Genomic DNA, 26,351 nt, shown 5'->3' with positions numbered 1-26,351 from the left:
AGCAGGATTTTTCAAAATCAGGGGTGGGAAGATAGGGAATGATGGGATTGAAGAACAATTTAACTTTTCATTGGTTATTATCTGTGTAATGGTGTCTAATCATATCAAATTAAATAAATTTAAATATCATTGTTGGATTATACATTTGGAAATAGATGGAGATTAAGATATTTTCATTGAATGTCAATGGCCTTAACCATCAAATAAAAAGGAAGAAAATGTTAGCTTTCCTAAAACAGCAAAACGCTGATTTGTATTTTATTCAGGAGACGCACCTGTCAATGATAGAATCAAGAAAACTGGAAGGGGATTGGGTTCGCCAAAATTTTTTTGCTGTTTTTCTTGCTGTTGGCAAGAAAGCTGGGGTTGCCATATTAATAAATAAAAAATGTACAGCTAATTTTCAGATGATTGATTCAGATCCTTTGGGTAGGTGGGTACATGTAAAAATGAGCATGGGAAATACTACCCTGGAATTGTTCAATATGTATGCCCCAAATACGAATCAAATGGAATTTTTTAAGGATCTACAACAATTACTACTCCCACTGGCTACTTCTAATTTAATAGTGGCTGGATATTTCAATATTGTAATGGATCCATTAATGGATAAAAAACCAAGTAAAATTATGAAGTCACTAGGGTTAGATAATTTGGCACAATCTTGTAATTTAATAGCTATATGGTGTATACTTCATTTTAATGATCGGGAATTTTCCTTTTGTTCACAGGTCCATAATTCTTTTTTTTTTTTTTAATCTTTATTCATTTTCAAATCAAACAATAAGTGCATAAAAATGTATCATAAAATAATTTCAATATAGCACTGTAATTATCTAATATATGAACTATAATCATGTAAAATTCCCCCCTCCCCCCTTCATCCCATGCTCAATTAAAATAGAATATGTAATATTATACAACAATATTATAACATCTCATATTTAATTACATCCCAAATCCACCCTCCCTATTGTCTCGAATCAAATAGTTCAGAAAGTGACAAAAGTTACCATAAATCCTATCATTATTATTATTATTATTAAGATTATTGTAAGTCTGTTTGGAGATTTGATAATACTTTGATTGCGGATTCAAATTTCTTTGAAGAATTTAAACTACAAATGATTGAATTTTTAATACCTCAGAATTTTTAATACCTCAGAAGATATTAACATAGAAACGTTATGGGATGCATTTAAGGCTACCATGAGAGGTAATATTATTTCATATTCAGCATATATTAGAAAACAACTTAAAAAACAATTTTATAATTTGGAAAAATAAATTAAACATTTGGAAAATAAATTAGTTGAAAAATGGGAGCAAAATACCCTACAGGCTTTATTAATAGCAAAAGGCAAATATAATGAGATATTTTCTAAATTTGTAAGGAAAGATTTGTTTTCTCAACAAACTCAGTATTATGGAAACTCAAATAAGGCGGGAAGATTATTGGCAAATTATCTTAAAGCAAAGAAAAGAAGAACAAAAATTATTGCAATAAAGGATGAAAATGGAGAAACACATACTAAAATTGAAAAAATTTTAAGACAATTTCTAAATTTTTATAAAGACCTATATTCTTCTGAGCCTTATGGAGATAGGAAAAATGATGGTTTAGAATTTTTGAATCTAATTATTGGACCGAAGGTTCTTGAACATATAAAAAGAAGTTTAGAGGAGCCTATATCACTAAAAGAATTAGAAGCAGCATTGAAGTATCTTAGAGTTGGATCCGCTCCAGGTGGGGATGGTTTTACAGTAGAGTTTTATAAATCATTTCAAAGTACTCTTTTACCCTATTTATTAAATTTATATCAGTTTCAACTGACTAAAGGTTGCATTACAGGTACTATGGCAGAATCATTAACAATTGTTTTGCCAAAGCCAAACAAAGATCCCACTTTAGTTTCAAACTACAGGCCTATCTCGTTGATGGAAAACTTTTAGCTAAGATATTAGCTTTACGATTGGCTAAGGCTCTCCCTTTTATTATTGATATGCACCAAACAGGATTTGTTGCTAAGAGACATTCTTCTAACAATACTAGATTGGCTTTTCATACTCTAAATTTAACAAAAACCATGAATGATCCGGCTTTCTCTGTCTCTTTGGATGCGGAGAAAGCCTTTTATCGAGTTGAATGGACTCATGTATCAGGCATTAGAATGGTTTGGTATAGGTTCGGGACTTATACAAATGATTAAGACATTGTATAACTCTCCTGGTGCAAGATTATACATTAATAACAATTTATCAGAGCGTTTTAATTTGTGGAGGGGGGGTTAGACAAGGTTGTCCCTTATCTCCTTTGCTTTTTGATATTGTTTTAGAACCCTTGTTATTAGCCATTCAACAGGCAAAGGGGATACAGGGTATTCCTCGTGCAGATTGGGAATATAAAATCTCTGCTTATGCAGATGATATACTGCTTTATTTGAGGAATCCAGAAACTACCATTCCATGCTTACTTGATAGAGAATTTTGGAAAGTTTTCAGGATATAAGATAAATTGGAGCAAGTCAGAAATTCTTCCACTTAATGTGCATTGTACTAAAGGATTATTTGATTCATTATCATTTGTATGGAAATAAGATGGATTAAAATATTTAGGTATTAGAATAAAAAACAGACTAGAAGACACAATGAAGGAGAATGAAAATTTTTTATTAAAAAAAGTAACAGAAATGTGCGAGCAATGGAATTCTCTACATCTTTCTTGGTGGGGGAGAGTCCAAACTATTAAAATGATGATATTGCCTGTGGTTTGTTATCAAATGAGTATGATACCAGTTTTTTTTCAGGGGTCCTTTTATAAAAAATTAAATAGTATTCTTACAAAATTTGTTTGGCTGGGTAAAAGGCCTAGAATTGCCTTAGTATCTTTACAAAAATCAATTGTGGAGGATGGGGTAAATTTTCCAAACTTTTATAGGTATCATCAAGCCTATATTTTACGCCAGGGTATGTATTGGGTCCTCCCAGAGCTCATGGAAAACATCCCAGATTGGCTGTATTTGGAATGGCGACTCATGTTTCCTTTACATCTATCTCATGTTCTTAGTATAAAAATGCCTAGAATATATAAAGAGAATAGAATATTGATGGATACATGGAAAACATTATGTTATGTCAGCAATTTAGCACCTAACCCAATACACAAGTCAACAAATCAATCTATTTGGCTAAACTCCAAGATTCAAATTGGCGGTTTTAAAATCGTATGGAAGCATTGAATTATTGCAGGTATATGAACTTTAAATGATGTTATTTCAAATGGTAAACTGCTTGATTTTTCACAGTTGCAACATAAATATGGTCTAAACAAATCACAAAGTTTTAAATGGCTGCAGCTGAAGCAGGCTATTTCAGGAGGGGTTCCCTGAATGGAAAAATCTTAGCAATCAGTATAGTCTGGAATTCTTATGCTTTCAGGCGGATTTCTTGGTATAAATTGATATCTGGATTTATGAATAAAAAACCAAAGACATTTGGAGCATTGAGATTAAAGCATCAAATTTCTGCATCTCAATGGCCACGAATTTGGTCTTGGAGAATGAGATGTACAGTGTCTGCATCTATGAGACAAACTTGGTTCTTTTTGTTACATAGAGCATTTTGGACCCCAGTTAGATTTCAAAAGTTGGATAGCTCTAAGTCTAATAGATGCTGGCACTGTAATCTGGAAGCAGGGACTCTAGATCATTTAACATATTTTTGTCCCTTTTGGAAATCAATTTGGTCTCAAATTAATTATTTATTAGAAAACCATATAGCTCTATCATATGATACAATTCTATTTGGGACGTCTATGAGAATAAAAAGTCAAATTTCATCAAGCAATAATAAACTTTTATTAATAATGACAGGAGTTGCCATTCAACATATCACCAGAGATTGGAATTACACCTTCTGGTGAAATTCGTTGTGCCATATATACAAAATGGAAAGAACAATTGTCATACAAAAAGGGAATTATAATAATTTTAAAAAGATTTGGGGCCATTGATAACATATTGTAATGATTAGACACCTTTTTACACTAAAAGTATAATTATAATAATGGAAAAAGGGGTGATATATAGTTATATTATTGGTTTAATCAATATTTTTGAATATAACACATGTATGATATGCTTGATTTACAATATTTGTGGAAAGGGAGGGTGGGGGAAGGGCTTAATTTATATATTTAAGATGATAATAGAAAAGAATTTCAAGTGACGTGTATGATTCAATTGATGTAATATTGTACACTTGATGTAAGATGAAAAAATGAATAAAGAATTGAAAAAAAAAAAAAAGAAATTTGGTAACAAAATGAGAAGAAAAACTAAAAATCTTGTTGACGTGTTCTAAAATATCTTTTTTTTGTGCTAAAGTCAAATGTTAGCTCACACAAAAAGGACTTATCTTTTTCTTTCTATATATATATCTGTATCTATTTAGATAGAATTCAGCAATAATCTGACCCTTGCAAACAGAATAGCTTAAACGTGTAGAAAAGTTCTTGGTTACTTGGGGCACGAACCACTCAGTTGTTGAAAAGAGTACTTGGTTTAGCAGCTGCTTACTGTGCGAGGCGGGCGCTGGCTCCTTCTCAATCCTCGTTGTCATCGCCTTGGCCTGGGGCCGCTAGCAGCTCGGCACCGCAGGCGGGCCTGGGGGCGCGTGCTGCTTGTCCTGGATTTTGCGCATACTTAAAGAACGTGTGGTCGAACTTGGCCCAGATTTTGTAAGGCAACGTGATGGAATTGCGGTAGGTGGGCTTCACCTCACTCATGCACAGAAACACGCCGTACTTGTTGGCACCCACATCGAAGAAGAAGCACTTGTTATCCACCGTGAGCGAGGTGCCCTCGGGCAGCTCGGCTAGCTCCTCTTCCACACCGGTCATCGATGAGCTTGGCCAGTGCTTTGCGGAACTCAATGAGGCCCTGCGCGGGCAGCATGATAATCTGGCCCTGCGCCGTGCCCAGCCTCGGCCTGCGGTTCAGCATCTGGCGGACGCGCAGGAAGCGGCCACTCTGGTTCTCCTTCAAGTCCAGGTAGTACTTGCGGTTCTTGCGCAGCAGGAACTCCTCCTGCGCCGCCTCCTGCCCTAGTAGCGTTAAGGAGGTAAGAGCGGGCAAGCTGGGGAGGTCTTTCTGACTGACCCTTCCCTCTCAAGCAGGAGCAGCAGCGGACGGCCAGCAAGAGGCAGAGCTGCAGCTCCTGCTTTAGGAAGGCATGGGGGAAGGGTCGGCCACTGAATCGGGAGGCCAATTTTTTTTTTTTTTTTTTTAATTGAATCGATTCGAGAATTTGAACTACAATGAACGCCTCGGAAAATTGGGATTATTCACCCTCGAGAAGAGAAGGCTGCGAGGGGACATGATAGAGATTTTCAAAATACTAAAAGGATTCGACAAAATAGAGCAAAAAACATCGTTATTCACATTGTCAAATGTGACTTGGACAGGGGGTCATGGACTGAAACTGAGGGGCACCAGGCCCAGGACAAATATCAGAAAGCACAGTTACTTACCGTAACAGGTGTTATCCAGGGACAGCAGGCAGATATTCTTGACGGCACCGACGGAGCCCCGGTACGGACAATTTTAGAGTGATTGCACTCTAAGAACTTGGAAAGTTCTAGCAGGCCGCACCGCGCACGCGCGAGTGCCTTCCCGCCCGACAGAGGCGCGCGGTCCCCAGTTAGGATAAGCCAGCTAAGAAGCCAACCCGGGGAGGTGGGTGGGACGCAAGAATATCTGCCTGCTGTCCCTGGATAACACCTGTTACGGTAAGTAACTGTGCTTTATCCCAGGACAAGCAGGCAGCATATTCTTGACTGATGGGTGACCTCCAAGCTAACAAAAAGAGGGATGGAGGGAAGGTTGGCCATTAGGAAAACAAATTTTGCAAAACAGATTGGCCGAAGTGTCCATCCCGTCTAGAGAATGCATCCAGACAATAGTGAGATGTAAAAGTGTGAACTGAGGACCATGTAGCAGCCTTGCAGATTTCCTCAATAGGCGTGGAACGGAGGAAAGCCACAGATGCTGCCATAGCTCTAACTTTATGGGCCGTGACAGAACCTTCCAGTGACAGTCCGGACTGAGCATAACAAAATGAAATGCACGCTGCAAGCCAATTTGACAATGTACGTTTAGTAACAGGACGTCCTAATTTATTTGGATCAAAGGACAGAAAGAGTTGGGGAGATGATCTGTGGGGCTTAGTACAGTCTAAATAGTAAGCTAGAGCCCGCTTACAGTCCAAAGTATGCAGAGCCTGTTCTCCAGAATGCGAGTGAGGTTTTGGAAAGAAGACAGGCAGAACAATGGATTGGTTGAGATGGAATTCAGAGACAACCTTAGGGAGAAACTTTGGATGTGTACGCAGAACCACCTTGTCATGATGAAAGACAGTAAAAGGTGGATCCGCAACTAGTGCATGTAGCTCACTGACCCTCCTGGCAGAGGTAAGAGCAATAAGGAAAAGTACCTTCCAAGTGAGAAACTTGAAAGAAGCAGTAGCCAAAGGTTCAAATGGAGGCTTCATTAAGGCGGAAAGAACTACATTGAGATCCCAGATAACAGGAGGGGCTTTAAGAGGTGGTTTCACATTAAAAAGACCCCGCATGAACCTGGACACCAAGGAATGAGCTGAGAGGAGTTTTCCATGGACTGGCTCATGAAAAGCAGCAATAGCACTGAGGTGGACTCTGATTGAAGTAGACTTGAGGCCAGAGTCAGACAAAGAAAGAAGATAATCCAACAAGGTCTCCACTGCAAGGAAAGTGGGATCATGATGATGAAGAAGACACCAGGAAGAAAACCGTGTCCACTTCTGATGGTAACATTGCAGAGTGGCCGGTTTCCTGGAGGCATCCAGAATGGAACGAACGGGCTGAGACAAAAGAGTATCATGAGAAGTCAGCCCGAGAGAAACCAAGCTGTCAGGTGCAGAGACTGAAGGTTGGGATGCAGAAGGGTCTCCTGATGTTGCGTAAGCAGCGAAGGAAACAATGGAAGAAGAAAAGGCTCCCTGGAACTGAGTTGAAGTAGAAGGGAGACCCAGTGTTGCCTGGGCCACCGTGGAGCAATCAGAATCATGGTGGCTTGTTCCCTCTTGAGCTTGAACAAGGTCCTTAACATGAGAGGTAGAGGAGGGAAAGCGTACAGGAACAGATTGGACCAATCGAGGAGAAATGCATCCGCTGCCAGACGGTGAGGAGAGTAGAGTCTGGAGCAGATTAGGGGCAGCTGGTGATTGTGAGGAGCTGCAAAGAGGTCTATCTGAGGAGTGCCCCACTGAGCGAAGATGGACTGCAGAGTTAAAGGATCGAGTGTCCACTCGTGAGGCTGGAGAATTCTACTGAGCTTGTCCGCCAAGGAATTCTGTTCTCCCTGAATGTAGATAGCTTTCAGGAATAGATGGTGATCTGTGGCCCAAGCCCAAATCTTCTGGGCTTCTTGGCACAAGAGGCGAGAACCTGTCCCACCCTGCTTGTTGATGTAGTACATCGCAACTTGATTGTCTGTGCACAGCAGGAGGACTTGAGGAAAGAGAAAATGTTGGAAGGCCTTGAGGGCATAAAACATTGCTCTGAGTTCCAGGAAATTGATGTGATGCTTCATTTCCTGAGCTGTCCAAAGTCCTTGAGTTTGGAACTCGTTCAAATGAGCCCCCCAGGCATAAGGGGAGGTGTCGGTGGTGATGACAAGTTGATGAGGAGGTAGATGGAACAGAAGACCTCTGGAGAAATTTGAGGATATCAACCACCATTGTAGAGACTGACGAAGAGATGATGTTACAGATATGTGACGTGAGCAAGGATCCATCGCTTGGGACCACTGGGTAGCTAGGGTCCATTGAGGAGTGCGCAGGTGAAGACGTGCAAGTGGTGTGACATGAACTGTGGAGGCCATGTGACCCAAGAGTATCATCATTTGCTTGGCAGAGATGGAACGTTGTGGAAGCACCTGCTGACATAGAGATTGAAGCGTTTGAAGACGGTTGGACGGCAGGAACGCTCTCATGAGGACTGTGTCCAAGACTGCTCCAATGAATTGAAGTCTCTGCGTGGGGATGAGATGAGATTTGGGTAGATTGATCTCGAACCCCAGCAAACGAAGAAATATGATGGTCTGGTTGGTGGCCTGAAGTACTGTTTGAGATGAATTGGCCTTTATCAACCAATCGTCCAGGTAAGGAAACACCTGAAGGTGGTGGGAACGCAGAAAAGCAGCCACCACAATCAGACATTTGGTGAACACTCTTGGAGAGGAGGCAAGACCGAAGGGTAGTACCTTGTACTGGTAATGACAACGATTGATCATGAAGCATAGGTACTGTCTGGAGGCCAGATTGATCGGTATGTGAGTGTATGCTTCTTTGAGATCGAGGGAACATAGCCAGTCGCCTTGATTGAGAAGAGGGTAAAGAGTGGCTAAAGAGAGCATTCTGAATTTCTCTTTGACTAAGCAATTGTTGAGATCGCGAAGATCTAGGATGGGTCTGAGATCTCCTGTTTTTTTGGGGACTAGGAAATAACGGGAGTAGAATCCCTGCCCCTTTTGATCTAGAGGAGCTTCCTCTATGGCGTTCAGAAGGAGGAGGGATTGAACCTCTTGAAGAAGGAGTGAAACCTGAGGAGTGTTTGAAGCAGACTCTCTTGGCAGACTTTGGGCAGGAAGTGTCTGAAAGTTGAGAGAGTAGCCGTGGCGGATGATGTTGAGGACCCACTGATCCAAGGTGATGGTTTCCCAACGGCTTATGAAAAGAGTAAGGCGTCCTCCTATGGGCTGCGGAAGGTGGGCAGCAGGATGGAGACTGGCTATGTCCTGGAGAACCAAGTCAAAAGGGTTGAGTGGATTTTTGTGAAGGGGGAGGCTTCACTTGTTGTTGCTGCTGTGCTGGTCTAGCAGCTTGTCTCTGTTGTTGCCTCTGACGCCTGGGTTGTTGTGGGGCCTGTGGTAAAAGGATGAGCCACAAATCTACGCTGGTAGGCTGACTGCTGGCGAAAAGGCCTGGTAGGTGGGGTCTTCTTTTTGGTTTTGAGAAGAGTATCCCACCTGGTCTCATGAGCTGAGAGCTTTTGTGTAGTGGAGTCCATGGATTCTCCAAACAGCTCATCCCCTAGGCAAGGTGCATTAGCCAGTCGATCCTGATGATTGACATCAAGTTGTGCAACTCTGAGCCAGGCCAGGCGACGCATGGCCACCGACATAGCCGTGGCCCGAGAGGTCAGCTCAAAGGTGTCATAGATCGATCTGACCATGAACTTACGGAGTTGTAAGAGCGATGAAGAAGTTTGGCGAAAAGCAGATCTTTTACGGTCAGGGAGGTATTTTTCAAAAGATGACAAATTCTGAATTAGATGCTTTAGGTAGAACGAAAAATGAAAAGCATAGTTCCCAGATCTATTAGCTAGCATCACATTCTGGTATAACCGCTTGCCAAACTTATCCATGGCCTTACCTTCTCTGCCAGGAGGGACAGAGGCGTATACACTAGCCCCCGTGGATTTCTTTAAAGTAGATTCCACTAGTAAAGACTCATGGGGGAGTTGCGGTTTGTCAAAGCCAGGAATAGGTATGACCTTATACAAGGAGTCCAGTTTGCGAGGAGCTCCTGGAATGGTCAAAGGTGTCTCTAGATTTTTATAGAAAGTCTCTCGCAAAATATCATGGAGAGGCAATTTCAAGAATTCCCTTGGAGGCTGGTCAAAGTCCAGTGCATCGAGAAATGCCTTGGATTTTTTGGACTCAGCCTTCAAGGGAATAGAGAGAGAGTCGCACATTTCTTTGAGAAAAGAGGTAAAAGAAGATGCATCAGGCTTAGAGGACGGATCTAATACAGAAGGGTCCTCGTCCCCTGACGAACACTCTCCCTCAGAGAGAAGCGGCTCCTCTGCAACATAAGCAATATCAGTAACTCATTTCTTAGTATTGCAACGGAAAGTGAAATGACACAAAAATCCATACAAAAAAGGAGATTATCGCTGAAAAATAGCTGGAAAGCGAAGACCACAAATGCTCGCAGTCTAAGCAACAAAGTTCATGATCTGCAAGCCCTGATATTAGAGGCAGATCTAGATATTGTTGCTATCACAGAGACATGGTTCAGTGAATCACATGGATGGGATGCAAACATACCGGGATATAATCTTTTTAGGAAGGACAGAGATGGTCATAAAGGTGGAGGAGTAGTTCTCTATGTAAAGATCAATATCCAAGCGACCGAAATGCAAGGGACCTGGGGAGAGGAAGAAGCGATATGGATTGCTCTGAAAAGAGAAGATGGAACTTCTATCTACGTGGGTGTAGTCTACAAACCTCCGACTCAATCACAGCAAATTGATAAGGATCTGATTGTGGATATCCAAAAGTTTGGAAGGAAAGAGGAGGTTCTGCTGTTGGGAGATTTCAACCTGCCGGATGCGGACTGGAATGTTCCGTCTGCGGAATTGGAAAGAAGTAGGGAGATTGTGGATGCCTTTCAAGAGGCTCTGCTCAGACAAATGGTGATGGAACCCATAAGGGAAAAAGCGATATTGGATCTGGTCCTCACAAATGGAGAGAGTATCTCTAATGTTCGAGTGGGTGCTCACCTGGGTAGTAGCGATCATCAAACGGTTTGGTTTGATATAACGGCTAAAGTGGAGAGCGGCCGCACGATACTTAAAGTCCTAGATTTCAAACGTACGGACTTTAATGCAATGGGAAAGTACCTGAAGAAAGAGCTGTTAGGATGGGAGGACATAAGAGAAGTGGAAAGACAGTGGTCTAAGCTGAAAGGAGCGATAAAAATGGCTACGGACCTTTATGTGAAGAAAATCAATAAAAACAAGAGAAAAAGGAAGCCGATATGGTTCTCCAACCTAGTGGCTGAGAAAATAAAGGCGAAAGAGTTGGCGTTCATGAAATATAAAAAAAACCCAAGAAGAGGAGAACAGAAAGGACTACAGGGTGAAACTGAAAGAAGCCAAGAGAGAGATACGTTTGGCGAAGGCACAGGCGGAAGAACAAATGGCTAAAAATGTAAAAAAGGGAGATAAAAATTTTTTCAGATATATTAGTGAAAGGAGGAAGATAAAAAATGGAATTGCTAGGCTAAAAGATGCTGGGAACAAATATGTGGAGAGTGATGAGGAGAAAGCAAATGTGCTAAACAAATACTTCTGTTCTGTGTTCACAGAAGAAAATCCTGGAGAAGGACCGAGATTGTCTGGCAAAGTTACACGAGAAAATGGAGTAGATTCTGCGCCGTTCACGGAGGAGGGTGTTTATGAGCAACTTGAAAAACTGAAGGTGGACAAAGCGATGGGACCAGACGGGATCCATCCCAGGATACTAAGGGAGCTCAGAGAGGTTCTGGCGAGTCCTATTAAAGACTTGTTCAACAAATCTCTGGAGACGGGAGTGATTCCTGGGGATTGGAGGAGAGCGGATGTGGTCCCTATTCATAAAAGTGGTCACAGGGATGAAGCAGGAAACTACAGGCCGGTGAGCCTCACTTCAGTTGTTGGAAAAATAATGGAAGTGTTGCTGAAAGAAAGGATAGTGTATTTCCTTGAATCTAATGGGTTACAGGATCCGAGGCAACATGGCTTTACAAAAGGTAAATCGTGCCAAACGAACCCGATTGAATTTTTTGATTGGGTAACCAGAGAGCTGGATCGAGGACATATGCTAGATGTAATTTACTTGGATTTCAGCAAAGCCTTTGATACAGTTCCTCATAGGAGGCTGTTGAACAAACTTGAAGGGCTGAAGTTAGGACCCAAAGTGATGAACTGGGTCAGAAACTGGCTGTCGGACAGACGCCAGAGGGTGGTGGTTAATGGAAGTCGCTCGAAGGAAGGAAAGGTGAGTAGTGGAGTCCCTCAGGGTTCGGTGCTGGGGCCAATCCTGTTCAATATGTATGTAAGTGACATTGCTGAAGGGTTAGAAGGAAAAGTGTGCCTTTTTGCAGATGATACCAAGATTTGTAACAGAGTAGACACCGAAGAGGGAGTGGAGAATATGAAAAAGGATCTGCAAAAGTTAGAGGAATGGTCTAATGCCTGGCAACTAAAATTCAATGCAAAGAAATGCAGAGTAATGCATTTGGGGATTAATAATAGGAAGGAACCGTATATGCTGGGAGGAGAGAAGCTGATATGCACGGACGGGGAGAGGGACCTTGGGGTGATAGTGTCCGAAGATCTAAAGGCGAAAAAACAGTGTGACAAGGCAGTGGCTGCTGCCAGAAGGATTCTGGGCTGTATAAAGAGAGGCGTAGTCAGTAGAAGGAAGAAGGTGTTGATGCCCCTGTACAGGTCATTGGTGAGGCCCCACTTGGAGTATTGTGTTCAGTTTTGGAGACTGTATCTGGCGAAAGACGTAAGAAGACTTGAGGCGGTCCAGAGGAGGGCGACGAAAATGATAGGAGGCTTGCGCCAGAAGACGTATGAGGAGAGACTGGAAGCCCTGAATATGTATACCCTAGAGGAAAGGAGAGACAGGGGAGATATGATTCAGACGTTCAAATATTTAAAGGGTATTAACGTAGAACAAAATCTTTTCCAGAGAAAGGAAAATGGTAAAACCAGAGGACATAATTTGAGGTTGAGGGGTGGTAGATTCAGGGGCAATGTTAGGAAATTCTACTTTACGGAGAGGGTGGTGGATGCCTGGAATGCGCTCCCGAGAGAGGTGGTGGAGAGTAAAACTGTGACTGAGTTCAAAGAAGCGTGGGATGAACACAGAAGATTTAGAATCAGAAAATAATATTAAATATTGAACTAAGGCCAGTTACTGGGCAGACTTGCACGGTCTGTGTCTGTGTATGGCCGTTTGGTAGAGGATGGTCAGGGGAGGGCTTCAATGGCTGGGAGGGTGTAGATGGGCTGGAGTAAGTCTTAACAGAGATTTTGGCAGGTGGAACCCAAGCATAGTACCGGGTAAAGCTTTGGATTCTTGCCCAGAAATAGCTAAGAAGAAAAAAAGAAAAAAAAAAAATTTTTAAATTGAATCAGGTTGGGCAGACTGGATGGACCATTCAGGTCTTTATCTGCCGTCATCTACTATGTTACTATGAATCACCCCACAGATCAGGGTCCCTCACCTGAAAACTACGGTCCCGAGACTCCGGTGTGGAGGGTTCTAGGTGTCGAGTTTTGTGAGTCGACTTACCAGACCTCTGTGAAACGGTACCGGGAGATGTTTTCAGGTGTGCCGGTGCCGAAGTTTGCACCGCCTGGTGTAAAGACCTCGGTTCCGGTACTAAAACTGGCATGGATACCGAGGAAACTGTTTGTACCGGTACCGACAAAGTGGATGCCGATAAAAGAGGCTACTCCATTGCCGGTACCGGTAGCTCAGACCGGACCAGGACTGGAAGGCTCGGTGTCAGAAGAGCAGGCAGGAGCTGCTGCAATTGCTCTTTAAGCTGAACTTGCAGGACGGCGGCAATTCGCTCGTCCAGCGAAGGCACCGGTACCACTTTTTTCTTCTGCGGTACCTTTGGTGCTGCTCTACACTCCGAAGAGGAACCCGAGGTCGAAGGGCTAACCTCAATCGGAGCGGAGCGCTTCCGTGGGCGCCTCGAGGTCGGCAGGATTGGGCTCGCTGCCACTGAGACCGGAGGGCGCTCCAACGGGGAAGGCTACTTAGCCGGCTTACCTGAGGAATGCGACGCCGGCGCGGTATCGATGAAGTAGGTGCTGACTGCATCGGGGCCGAAGTCGGAGTCGGTGCCGCCGAATCCGACATCTCGGTACCAAACAATAACCACTGTTGAATTTGGCGGTTTTTAAGAGTTCTCTTTTTCAGAGTGGCACAGCGGGTGCAGGTGGACGCCTGATGGTCAGGACCGAGGCACTGTAAGCACCAGTTGTGCGGGTCGGTGAGAGAAATGGGCCTCGCACACCGCTGGCACTTCTTAAAACCGGGTTGGGGGGGCATGAACGTAAAAACGGCTTCTGCCAAATCGAAGGCCGAGGCCTCGATGGTGGCAGCAGGCCCCGCCGGGGCGAACCCGAAAAAATGAGAAAAAAAGAAAAGAAAATTCTTCTCTTTTTTTTTTTTTTTAAAGAAAATAAGTAAAGAAGGGAATAAAATACCGAAAAAGTTTACGCGAGCGGGAAGGCGTTAGAGAAAAAATTTTCAACAGCCGTTGAAAGTGCGTCTTCTTAGCTCCGCGGAAACTAAGAAACTGGGGACCGTGCGCCTCTGTCGGGCGGGAAGGTTCTTAGAGTGCAATCACTCTAAAATTGTCCATACCGGGGCTCCGTCGGTGCCGTCATTCATCAGTCAAGAATATGCTGCCTGCTTGTCCTGGGATAAAGTTCTGTTTCTCTCAGCGAGTGGTGGACGCTTGGAACGCTCTCCCGGAGGAGGTTGTGTCGGAGACCACCATTCCAGGATTCAAGGGCAAATTGGATGCACACCTGAAGTCATGATGCCACTGTACAGAGCCATGGTGAGACCGCATCTGGAATACTGTGTTCAATTCTGGAGGCCACATTACCGTAAGGATGTGCTCAGAGTTGAATCGGTTCAGCGGATGGCCACCAGGATGGTCTCGGGGCTAAAGGGTCTCCCGTACGAAGAAAGACTGAGCAAATTGCAGCTCTACACTCTCGAGGAGCGTAGGGAGAGGGGAGACATGATTGAGACATTTAAGTACATCACGGGACGGGTAGAGGTGGAAGATGATATCTTTCTTCTCAGGGGACCCTCGACCACAAGAGGACATCCGCTCAAGCTCAGGGGAGGGAAGTTTCGTGGAGACACCAGGAAATACTTCTTCACGGAGAGAGTGATTGAGCATTGGAACGAGCTTCCAGTGCAGGTGGTCGAGGCACGCAGCATCTCAGACTTCAAGAACAAATGGGATACCTATGTGGGATCCCTACGAGGTCATGCCAAGGGATAGGGTCACTCGGACTGAATGAGCGGGTCAGTAGAGTGACAGTATAATTACAAGGGATAGGGTCACTAGGACTGAATGAGCGGGTCAGTAGAGTGACAGTATAATTACAATTATTCTTTAGGGGGTCAGTAGATTTAAGAGGGTGGGTAAATAGTGTGGGCAGACTTGATGGGCTATGGCCCTTATCTGCCGTCATCTTTCTATGTTTCTATGTTTCTATGTTTCTATGTTTCTTGCAAAACATATTGAGGGGTACGGGTAAACAGGGTCTTTGGCAGGGAACACCGGGATTGGCCTCTGCGTGTGCGGGTCGCCAGACAGGATGAACCTAGGGTCTGATCCCGTGAATGGCATTTCTTATGTTCTTATGAATTGGTGAATTGATTCGCATCATGAATCGGGCAGCACTACTGCCCACCCAGATGTGGTGAGACCTGGATAATTACTACAATGGATTTCCAAAATACTACAAGAGGGATAGTATAGAATAGCCCCTGGTGCTACTAATAGCCTAACTTTTAGATAATTTTTTTTTTTTTTTTGTAAACTGCTTAGGATTGGTAAGTGGTATATCAAACCATAATAAACTTGAATATGTGCAGGCACTTTTACCCTGATATACGGGACAATTTTCAAAGGGAAGCGAACAACTTACATAGGCTGTGAATTGGAAATAAAACAGCTTGCACACTTTTGAAATCAGATGTATGCGAGCTGTTTTTTCCCTGGGAGGAGTGTGTGGCGCAGTGGTTGGATCTACAGCCTCAGCACCCTGGGGTTGTGGGTTTAAACCCCACGCTGCTCCTTGTGACCCTGGGCAAGTCACTTAATCCTCCATAGCCCCAGGTACGTTAGATAGATTGTGAGCCCACCGGGACAGAGAGGGAAAATGTTTGAGTACCTGATTGTAAAACCGCTTAGATAACCTTGATAGGCGGTATATAAAATCCTAATAAAAAAAAAAAATAATACTTGCTTTCCCTTTCTCTGAAAATGTCCTTTTTAAACTGGCTAAATGTAAAATTCTGCACGCACTTTTAGCTGTGCAGATCATGTCCCCCAAATCTCCCTTTACCCTCTTCTCCTGCCCTTCCTCTTCCCTCTCCCTTTCCTGACCCGCTACTGTTACCGTTACCTGTAGTGCTGAGGAACTGCTCAGCCCCGTCCTGCCTCTGCTCTACTGCCAAGCCTCGTTCTGCTCTTCCTCCTGCCTCCCTCTGCTCTCTAACGAGCCTGGCTTTAAGCTGAGGGGAAGAACCACTCCCCCTTGGCTTTGGATGGGGGAAGGGAATTCCTTCCTCAGCCCATGCCGTTTCTCTGAGGGGAAACTGCCTATGAGCTTTCTGCCTTACAGGCAATGGACAATAGCAAGGCAGCTTCTTCCTGCCTGGCTCTGGAACTGCTTCAGGTAAGTCTAAGCCTTCCTGTTCTATTTCCATTTCATTGTCACTCACCAGGTAGTCAGATAATTTATTGTCCTGGGAACTGACCTGGTCAGCCCTTCTGCACTGGGGTTTACATACTTTCCTTAATTTCCCTGTGGCAAACCTTGGGAAAGACGTCCGTTTGTCACACCCCGTAGAGTGATATTCTCTATGTCTTCAATTAATTCCGTGTCCATGTCTTCCAGTTGTCTTGGGGGTCTGTATACCACACCAAGATACAGACATTTATTGCCACCTCTTGCCAGGTTAACCCAGAGGGACTCCCCAGTGTATTTGACATCAGTGATCCTGGTGGTTTTGATGTCTTCTTTAATGTATAGTGCTACCCCACCACCTAACCTGCCCTCTCTGTCACGACGAAGAAGATTGTACCCCGGTATAGCCATATCCCACCCATGTGAGTCCGTAAACCATGTTTCGGTTATTGCTACCACGTCTAGGTTGGCATCCCTTATTTCAGTTTCCAGCTCTAGAATTTTATTGCCTAAACTGTGAGCATTAACATACATGGCCCTCCACACTTTGTGTTTGCTAGGTCGCTGTAAGGCGTTTTCCACCTGAGTCAGTGTGGCACCTAGAGAACTATTTGCTATGTAGGCCCTTACCTCGGAAGCAGAGTGTCGACTCATCCCATCAGGATAGTTCCTTTCCGCACCAGTACATGAGTAGGTACCCTCCCCCAACTTACCTAGTTTAAAGCCCTACGAAGCAGGCGGGCTAGGAAGATAAAGAGGGACAGGGTAACAAAGAGCGGGAGGTGTTAGATTTTTGAAAAGAGCCAAGTTTTCAGGTGTTTGCAGAAGGATTGGAGGGAGCTTGAAATTCTGAGCGGGGATATGAGGTTGTTCCAGAGTTCTGTGGTTCTAAAGGGGAGGGATAAGAACATAAGAACATAAGTGTTGCCTCTGCCGGGTCAGACCAGGGGTCCATCGTGCCCGGCAGTCCGCTCCCGCGGCGGCCCCCCAGGTCCACGACCTGAAAGTGTTCCCTACCTAACCTAAAATATCCATACCCTATTCGCTCAATGTACGGTAAACCTCTATCTGTACCCTGTTATCCCCTTTGCTTCCAGGAAGTCATCCAGTCCCTTTTTGAACCCCAGAATTGTACTCTGTCTTATTACCTCTCCGGGAAGCGCGTTCCAGGTGTCCACCACCCTCTGAGTGAAGAAGAACCGCCTTGCATTCGTTGTGAATCTGTCTCCTCTCAGTTTTTCTGAATGACCTCTTGTTTTAGTTGTCCCTGCTAGTCTAAAGAATCTGTCCCTCTCCACCTTCTCTATGCCTTTCATGATTTTATAAGTTTCTATCATGTCCCCTCTCAGTCTCCGCTTTTCCAGGGTAAAGAGCCCCAGCCTGTCTAACCGTTCGGCATATGAAAGGTTCTCCATACCCTTTATCATCCTCGTTGCCCTCCTCTGGACCCTTTCGAGTATTGCCATGTCCTTCTTGAGGTATGGTGACCAGTATTGGACGCAGTATTCCAGATGTGGGCGCACCATTGCTCGATACAGTGGCAGGATAACTTCTTTTGTTCTGGTAGTGATACCTTTTTTGATAATGCCCAACATTCTGTTCGCTTTTTTTGAGGCCGCTGCACATTGTGCCGCCGGCTTCATTGTGTTATCTACCAATACCCCCAGATCTTTTTCTTGGCTGCCTTCCCCGAGTACCCTCCCTCCCATCGTATAGCTGTACCTGGAGTTCCCCTTCCCTATGTGCAAGACCTTACATTTCTCCACATTGAAGCTCATCTGCCATTTTTTTGCCCACTCACTCAGTTTGTTCAGGTCGTTTTGCAATTCTTTGCATTCTTCAACAGTTCTGGCCCTGCTGGAGAGTTTTGTGTCATCCGCGAACTTGATAACTTCGCACTTTGTCCCCGTTTCTAGATCATTAATAAATATATTGAACAGCAATGGTCCCAGCACTGACCCTTGCGGAACACCACTTGTGACCCCTATCCAGTCAGAGTAGTGCCCCTTTATTCCTACCCTTTGTTTCCTGCCCGCCAGCCAATTTTTGATCCATCTGTACACGTCCCCTTCCACCCCGTGACTCCACAGTTTCTTCAGTAAGCGTTCATGGGGCACCTTGTCAAAGGCTTTTTGGAAATCTAGATATATAATGTCTACTGGGTCACCTTGGTCCAATTGCTTACTTATCCCCTCAAAGAAATGCAGTAGATTTGTCTGGCATGATCGGCCTTTACAGAAACCATGCTGGCTCGATCTCATCAGATTATTTTTTTCTATATGCTCATTAATACCTTCCCTGATAATTGATTCGACCATCTTCCCCGGAACGGAGGTTAAGCTCACCGGTCTGTAGTTTCCCGGGTCGCCTCTCGATCCTAGTTTGCCTACGCGGGATATACCTTTTGCAGAGGGGAATGATAGTTTCAGTTTTTGGGAGGATCTAGTGGAATTAGGGTTAGAGGAGTTCCAGAAGAGTGGGATAACGGGAGGGAGGATGCCATGTAGGATCTTGAAAGCTAAACAGGCACATTTAAAGAGGACTCTGGAGTGAACTGGGAGCCAGTGAAGTTTGGACAGGAGTGGGGAGACGTGGTCAAACTTGCCTTTAGCGAAAATAAGCTTGGCCGCAGCGTTCTGGATTAGCTGAAGTCTATGGAGCTTTTTTTTAGTTAGGCTTAAATAGATGGAGTTGCTATAATCCAGTCTAGAGAGGATGGTGGATTGAACAAGGACGACGAAGTGAGAATGATGAAAGTACGATCTCATTTTCCTCAGCATATGAAGACTAAAGAAGCATTTTTTTACCAAGAAGTTGAGGTGGTCATTGAAGGAGAGCGAGGAGTCTATGATGATGCCAAGGACTTTGCTTGAAAACTCAAGCTGAAGAGTGGAGCTGGAAGATAATGGAATGGAGGTGGGTAAATGACCTAATGTTGGGCCGAGCCAAAGTAGTTTTGTTTTAGACTCATTCAATTTCATTTGTACAGAATGTGCCCAGGATTGAAGGTTCATTATACATGCGGATATGTTCTCAGCGAGGTTAGTGAGGTTCGAGTCGGTCTCAAGGAGGATGAGGATATCGTCAGCATAGGTGTAGAGAGTTTCCAGGGGGGATAGATGAAGGAGTTTCAGAGAGGACATGTAAATATTTAAAAGGATAGGAGAGAGGGGTGAGCCTTGCGGGACTCCACATATCGGCTTCCAGGGAGGGGATGAGGTACCGTTTATGTTAACGGTGTAGGAGCGTAAGCGTAGGAATTTCGAGAACCAGTCTAGGACTGTGGAACTTATGCCTATTTCAGAGAGTTGGAAGATTAGGATATCATGATGGACGACGTCAAAAGCTGCGGAGAGGTCGAATTGTAGAAGTACAGCAAATTTGTTGTGAGAATGAAGTTGTTGTACCTTAGAGATTAGTGAGGCTAATAGGGATTCGGTGCTGAAGTTGGGTCTGAAGCCAAATTGGTGGGGTAGGAGAATAGAGAATCTTACTAGGTAGGATGAGAGTTGAGCGGATATGATGGATTCTAACATCTTGGTTTGGAGAGGGATATTTGCTATTGGATGGTAATTGGAGGGAATAGAGGGGTCAAGGCCGGTCTTTTTCAGTAGAGGGGTTAGTGCAATATGTCCCATTTCGGAGGAGAAAAGGCCCGATGTTAGAGCAGCGTTTATAAGTTTGGTGAGGGAAGCGATGGCCTGTGTAGAGATATTCTTGAATAGGTAGGAGGGGAAAGGATCCAAGGTACATTTGCAAGTTTTTAGTTTGAGACAGAGTTTGGAGACTTGCAATTCGGAAACAAGCTCAAAAACGGTCCAGGATCTGTCGGCTGGAATGGGATTGGAGACAGGTAGGGAAGGGTTGAGGTCAGTAGAGATTAGGGAGTTGTAGGAGACTGTAGGCGGGAAGGAGCATCTTAGGGTGGTAACCTTTTCATTGAAGAATTTTGCAAGGGCATCTGCTGATAGAGACGAGGGGAGCAAGGATGGGTCCTTTTTTGTAGTTAAGGAGCGCCAAATGTTAAACAACGCACTGATTTGGTTGTTGGATCTGGAGATTTTATCTCCGAAGAAATTCTTCTTGGCTTTTTTTAGTAATGAATTGTAAAGTTTAATATTGACCCTCCAGGTCTGAGGGGGATTTAGATTTTTTTCCATTTGCGCTCCAAAGTGCGACATTTCTGTTTCAGCTCTCTATGGAGCGGTAGATACCAAGGGGTCTTTCGGGGGTAGGAGATGGTTTTTGTGGATATTGGAGCAAGGGAATGATAGATGGATTCGGAGAGGGAGATCCAATTGCACCAGAAGGATTCAGAGTCTGTAGGCTTAGGATTGGAGGAGAGTTGGTTGAGAAATTTGGACCAGAAAAGATTACTCAAAATTTTCTTGCGGAAGGTTATTGAATGGGAGGAATGGGATGGGGGTTCAAGGTGTGACATGAAAATGGGGAGGTAAGTAGCCCCTAAGAAGTGGTCAGACCAAGGGACTTGTTCCCAACGGGTGTCATCGGTTGAAGTTTTGAAGGCAGTAAGGTCGAGGAAAGTGGTGAAGTCTAGTGTATGTCCTTTTTCGTGGGTTGGAGAAGAGGTAGGTGAGGGGAAACCTAGAGAGGTAAGGAAGTTGTTAAATTCGATCGTGTTCTTGCTGTTGGTGTCATCAAGGTGGAGATTAATATCACCAACAATCAGTAGTCTTTGAAATTTAAGAAAGGCGTTTGTTATAGCCTCAAAGACGAGATTGGAGGAGTTATTCCAAGGGGTGGGTGGGCGGTAGAGTAATAAGATGCCCAATGGGTGAGTGCGGAGTTCATCATTGACAGAGACAAGCATATATTCTAGAGAGGCATGAGTGCCCTTCTCGAGGAGCTGGACGTCAAAGAAAGATTTGTAGAGCAGTGCCAGTCCGCCTCCTTTTCGGTTGGATCTGAACATCCAAGGGACCACAGAGCCAAGCATCCCCCCATTTACGACAATAGTAATGCCGAACCTGAAGATAAGCCCAGAAATGAGTCTGGGGCAGTTGCCAGTGAACTTGCAGTTGGACAAAAGTAGGAAATTGACCCCCCCACACTTGAAGAGTTCTACCCCCTCTCTGCTCCCACTGCCGAAAAACCAGAAGTGGCCCACTCCCGGTGGAAAGTCAATATTTCCATACAGTTGTAACAAAAGGGAAGCTGCCGGAGTTTTCCCCTGCCGACGCCGCCACCACCGCCACGCACGCCGCAGGGGTAGAAGATACACAAACTTAGCCCCTCCCCCCGGTATAGCAGACAACGGAGCATGAAGAAGGGACAGGACCAAGTGAGGGGCACACCAGGATTCTACCCAACCCTGGGGAGAGAATTTATAACAACCCGACCATCCTTCATAGATAAAACGAAACAGAGCGGCGACGTTATAATATTGAAGATCAGGAAGGTTCAAACCACCCCTATATTTATACAGAGCCAAAGTGACATAACTAATCCTGGCTCGCTTATGATGCCAAATGAAGGAGGAAATAATTGAATGCAACAGATGCACCTCTTTATCAGTAATCCAAAGAGGCACAGCCTGCAAAGGATACAGAATCTTGGGGAGAAGTACCATCTTAGTCAAAGCCACACGACCTCAAACACCCAGCGGAAGATCTCTCCATTATCACACAAATGCTGAATCGCCTCCAAATGACGTGTCACATTATATTGGTACAGAAGCTTGAGGTCCAGGTTTAAATACACACCAAGGTAACGCATCGGCCCCTTCACCGGTGGTATCTCTAGGCTCGCATGCCAGGGCTCCACCTTAGTGGACTGTAACGGAAGAAGTTCAGATTTATCACAGTTAACGCGCAGACCAGAAAGATCGCCAAAGGAGCAAACCAAAGCGAGGACCTGCCTCAGATCCCGTCGGGGTTGGTCAAGATAAAGGAAAATATCATCGGCAAAAAGATTAATGCGACTTTCCTTGTCCCCAAGGCGAATGCCCTGAAAAATTGGATCGCCGCAAATCCTAGCAGCCAGTGGTTCGATAGCTAACACGAAACCCCTTCCCAAAGCAAACAGTTCAGTAAACTGCCCGATCAGTAAAAATCATCCCGGAGATCTTCTTTAAGTGCTGTGCGAGAGTGTGGCCTCGGGAACAGCGATTTGTGCTCGGAATGCCGGTGCGTTCTGTGAAGACGCCAAAACATAAGTCTGCCTTCACTGCTCCCAAAATGGCGGCATCGCCGAATCCATCTCCTGCCCCGGCGCAATGGGGAGATTGGGCGCAATAAATTTCCCGTATAGTGACCGCGGCTTTGGAGGATCGACTTCATAAGCTCCAGTCTGCTGTGGACTGTATTAATGAATGCTTTGAGATGCAGGCACATCGCATCGCGGTAGTGGAGCAACGCGTCTCTGACAGCGAAGATGCGGCGCTGCGGGACCGATCCAGCATGGTCGCATTGCAGGCTCAGGTGATAGCGCTGACTGACCGCCTCAATGAACATAAGAACATAAGAATCGCCTTCACCGGATCAGACCGAGGTCCATCCAGTCCGGTGCTCCGCACACGCGGTGGCCCATTTAGGTACTCCTTTTTGGAGACCTGACTTTACCATATCCCTCAATATGATATGCCAAAAGGTGTGCATCCAAATTGTGCTTGAATCCCAGTACAGTAGTCTCCGCCACAACCTCCTCTGGGAGTGCATTCCAGGCACCCACCACTCGCTGTGTGAAATAGAACTTCCTGACATTTGTCCTGAACCTGCTGCCACTCAGTTTCAGGCTATGACCTCTTGTCCATGTCACATCTGAAAATGTTAGCAATGCTGCTTCTTGGTCTATTTTATCAAATCCTTTTAATATTTTAAAAGTCTCTATCAAATCCCCTCTCAGTCTTCTCTTCTCGAGGGTAAACAATCCCAGCTTCCTGAGTCGTTCTTTGTAGCTCAAATGCTCCCTTCCTTTGACAAGTTTCGTGGCTCGCCTCTGCACTATCTCCAACAGAGTTATATCCCTCTTGAGGTATGGAGACCAGTGTTGGACACAATATTCCAAGTGCGGTCTGACCATTGTTCTATAAAGTGGCATTATGATATCTTCAGATCTACTCGTGATCCCCTTCTTAATTATGCCTAACATCCTGTTTGCTTTCTTCGCCGCCGCCGCACATTGTACCGATGGCTTTAGGGTACTGTCAATCAGTACCCCCAAATCCCTTTCTTGTTCGCATTTTGCTAATGACATCCCCAACATCTTATACTCGTGTTCTTTGTTTTTCTTTCCTAGATGCATCACCTTGCATTTGTTTATGTTAAAATTCATCTGCCACTTTGTCGCCCACGTTTCCAGCTGGTTCAAATCTTTCTGGAGGTCCTCGCAGTCCCTTTGAGAGCCAACCACCCGACATAGCTTTGTATCATCCGCAAACTTTATTATATTACATGTTGCTTCCTCTTCTAGGTCGTTTATAAAAATATTGAACAAGATAGGCCCAAGAACTGAGCCCTGGGGCACGCCGCTAGTCACTTTCTCCCAGTCCGAGAATTTCCCATTTATGCTAACCCTCTGCCTTCTGTTTTCCAGCCATTTGCCGATCCATCTGTGCAGGAGAATCGCCAACGCCGGAACAACCTTCGTGTGGTGGGTCTTCCGGAGCTCCGGGCTGATCAGATACGCAACCTACTTAGTGCATATGTTTTATTGTCATGTCTATATTGTAATTTATGTAAATTATGTCATCTCTGTCCTGTCTTGATTATTATGGATGTACTTTGTAACCCGTTCTGGGCTCCTTTGGGAGGTTGGGCTAAAAAATTGAATCAATAAATTGTTCACAGTACTTCTATTAAAGCCGAAAAGTGATACGTTCAATTGCTTCTATTAAAGCCATTAAATGTATTTTGCCTTAACTTTTTGATTTACCCTCATATATTTGTTTACAGTATAGCACGTGAGCAGAATTTTCACATTTACGCACATGTGTAACTGGTACTAAATATTAATGTCATGTTATAGAATTAACCCTAAATACATTTTACATTTCTTTTTGTTTTTTTTAATTCTTTATTCATTTTATAACTTACATCAAGTGCACAGTAAATATCAAACAATTATAATATAACATCACTTGAAAAGTCTTCAATATCATACACCAATAAGATTTAACCCCCACCCCCTCCCAAATTCATATATAACTAATATATACCACATGAAAATAATATCTTAGGACAATCATCTATATATTCTTAAAGGAAAAATAAGAAATCCCCCCCCAAATCCACATGTGTATTAAGATTGGGAAAAGTGTAACTTATTCATTTCTATAATTTAATAATGGTCCCCACACATCCTTAAATTTGTTATAATAACCTTTTTGAATTGCCAACGCTCTTTCCATTTTATACACATGGCAAACTGAATTCCACCAAAAACAATAATTCAATCTTCTATAGTCCTTCCAATTATATGTTATTTGTTGGATGGCAACTCCTGTTAATATCATCAAAAGCTTGTTATTATTAGCAAATATTTGACATTTAGCTCTCATAGACATGCCAAATAAGATTGTGTCATATGACAATGCTACATGATTCTCTAACAAGCAATTTATTTGATCCCAAATAGACTCCCAAAAAGCCTTAATGACTGGACAATAAAACAATAAATGATCTAAAGTTCCAGCCTCGAGATGACAATGCCAACATCTATTAGACTTAGAGCAATCCAATTTTTGTAAACGAACAGGGGTCCAGAGTGCTCCAGGAAAAACCATGTTTGCCTCATAGACGCAGACATTGTACATCTCATCCTCCAAGACCAAATACATTTGTCAGGCAGACAGTCTAAAGGACCCTGAAAGCCTCTATACAAAATTTCTCATTTCCTGATTCTGAATCACACGGTATCACAGAGGATGAGCCTTATACAATGGGCCAACTCACTGTGCGCTCTGTGTCTGTATTTCTTTTTATTTCTAGCCTAGTAAGGGATTTTTTTGGGCTTCCACCTCGATGAGAAGAAACTCCTATTTGAGTGCTGGCCCCAAGAGCTTTTCATCACAATTATCTAGGGATTTTTTTTCCTTCTGTTTTCTCACTTCCTGCCTCTGGTCTCTGGGAAGGGCAATTCCTCAGATTTGAGGATAAAGAAATGTCCCATCTGGTCGCTCCACTGCACATACTGTAGACTGCAGCTCTCTATGGAGTCCAGTAGAGGCACCACCTGAGTCTAGGCACCCATGATCAGCAGTGATTTATTAAAATATAAATATAAAACAGCCTACCATTGGTTGCGTGCAGGGTATGGTAGAACAGAGTTAAAGTCATCTATTCTTCTGTTTTTCTGTTCCTGATACCACTTTCAGAGAGTTTCCTGGCACTAGGCTCTCCTTACCGTAGTGTTTCTTTGATGGCTCCCTTCAGCAGTGGCACATGGTTCAGAATTTTGGTCTCATCGTGCTGCACTTGGGATTCAGCTGCAAGTATTTCCTCTCGTAGGGCGGTTTGCACATGAGGATTGCGAGCCAGCTCAAACAGGGTGAAGAGCAATGGTATGGCTGTCTGGGATACAAGAAAAAGGATTAGGGCATGAGTCTAGGATGCCCAGGTAAACTATGTCCATGTAAGTGATTCCTTAATTGCTCAATCTGACCATACACAGGATAAGAAATTTGATGTAAAAAAAAAATGTGGGTGTGAGATGGTAGGGGACATTGTGAAAACCCTATTCCTTCTTCCCTTCTGTTCTTTTTACACCCTCTCCTCCTTCTAGCAGTAGGGGCTCTAGAAAGAAATATCCAAGGGGCAAATTAGATATGGAAAGAGCAAGCTGAAGCAATGTTTCTACTCATCACACCTACCCCCAAAGCGTGCTTCCTTGCTATTTCGGCACTCATTACATTACATCTCACCTCACATTTATTAATCGCCTGTACCAAGAATCGATCAAGGTGACTTACAATTGACAAAGATCAACATAATTAGCAAATACATCAAACGCTAATATCATTCACAATAGATCACAGAACAGTAGTAGCAAAGATGACATATAA

The 26,351-nt window shown here is 44.0% G+C and overlaps 1 protein-coding gene across 3 annotated transcripts in view; it reads right to left on the bottom strand.

Annotated features, from left to right (window-relative positions):
* LOC117353600 (cytochrome P450 11B, mitochondrial-like) overlaps positions 1-26,351 on the bottom strand; it is a 122,026-nt gene that overhangs the window by 60,892 nt on the left and 34,783 nt on the right. For all 3 annotated transcript variants that reach the window (XM_033929733.1, XM_033929735.1, XM_033929734.1), the window contains one exon: positions 25,694-25,860. In XM_033929733.1, the coding sequence (XP_033785624.1) occupies positions 25,694-25,860 (167 nt within the window). The remainder of the gene's footprint in view (positions 1-25,693; positions 25,861-26,351) is intronic.

Source organism: Geotrypetes seraphini, chromosome 2 (genome assembly GCF_902459505.1).
Source record: "Geotrypetes seraphini chromosome 2, aGeoSer1.1, whole genome shotgun sequence".
In the NCBI taxonomy this organism is placed as follows: domain Eukaryota; kingdom Metazoa; phylum Chordata; class Amphibia; order Gymnophiona; family Dermophiidae; genus Geotrypetes; species Geotrypetes seraphini.
This window is presented reverse-complemented; position numbering and strand designations above follow the sequence as displayed.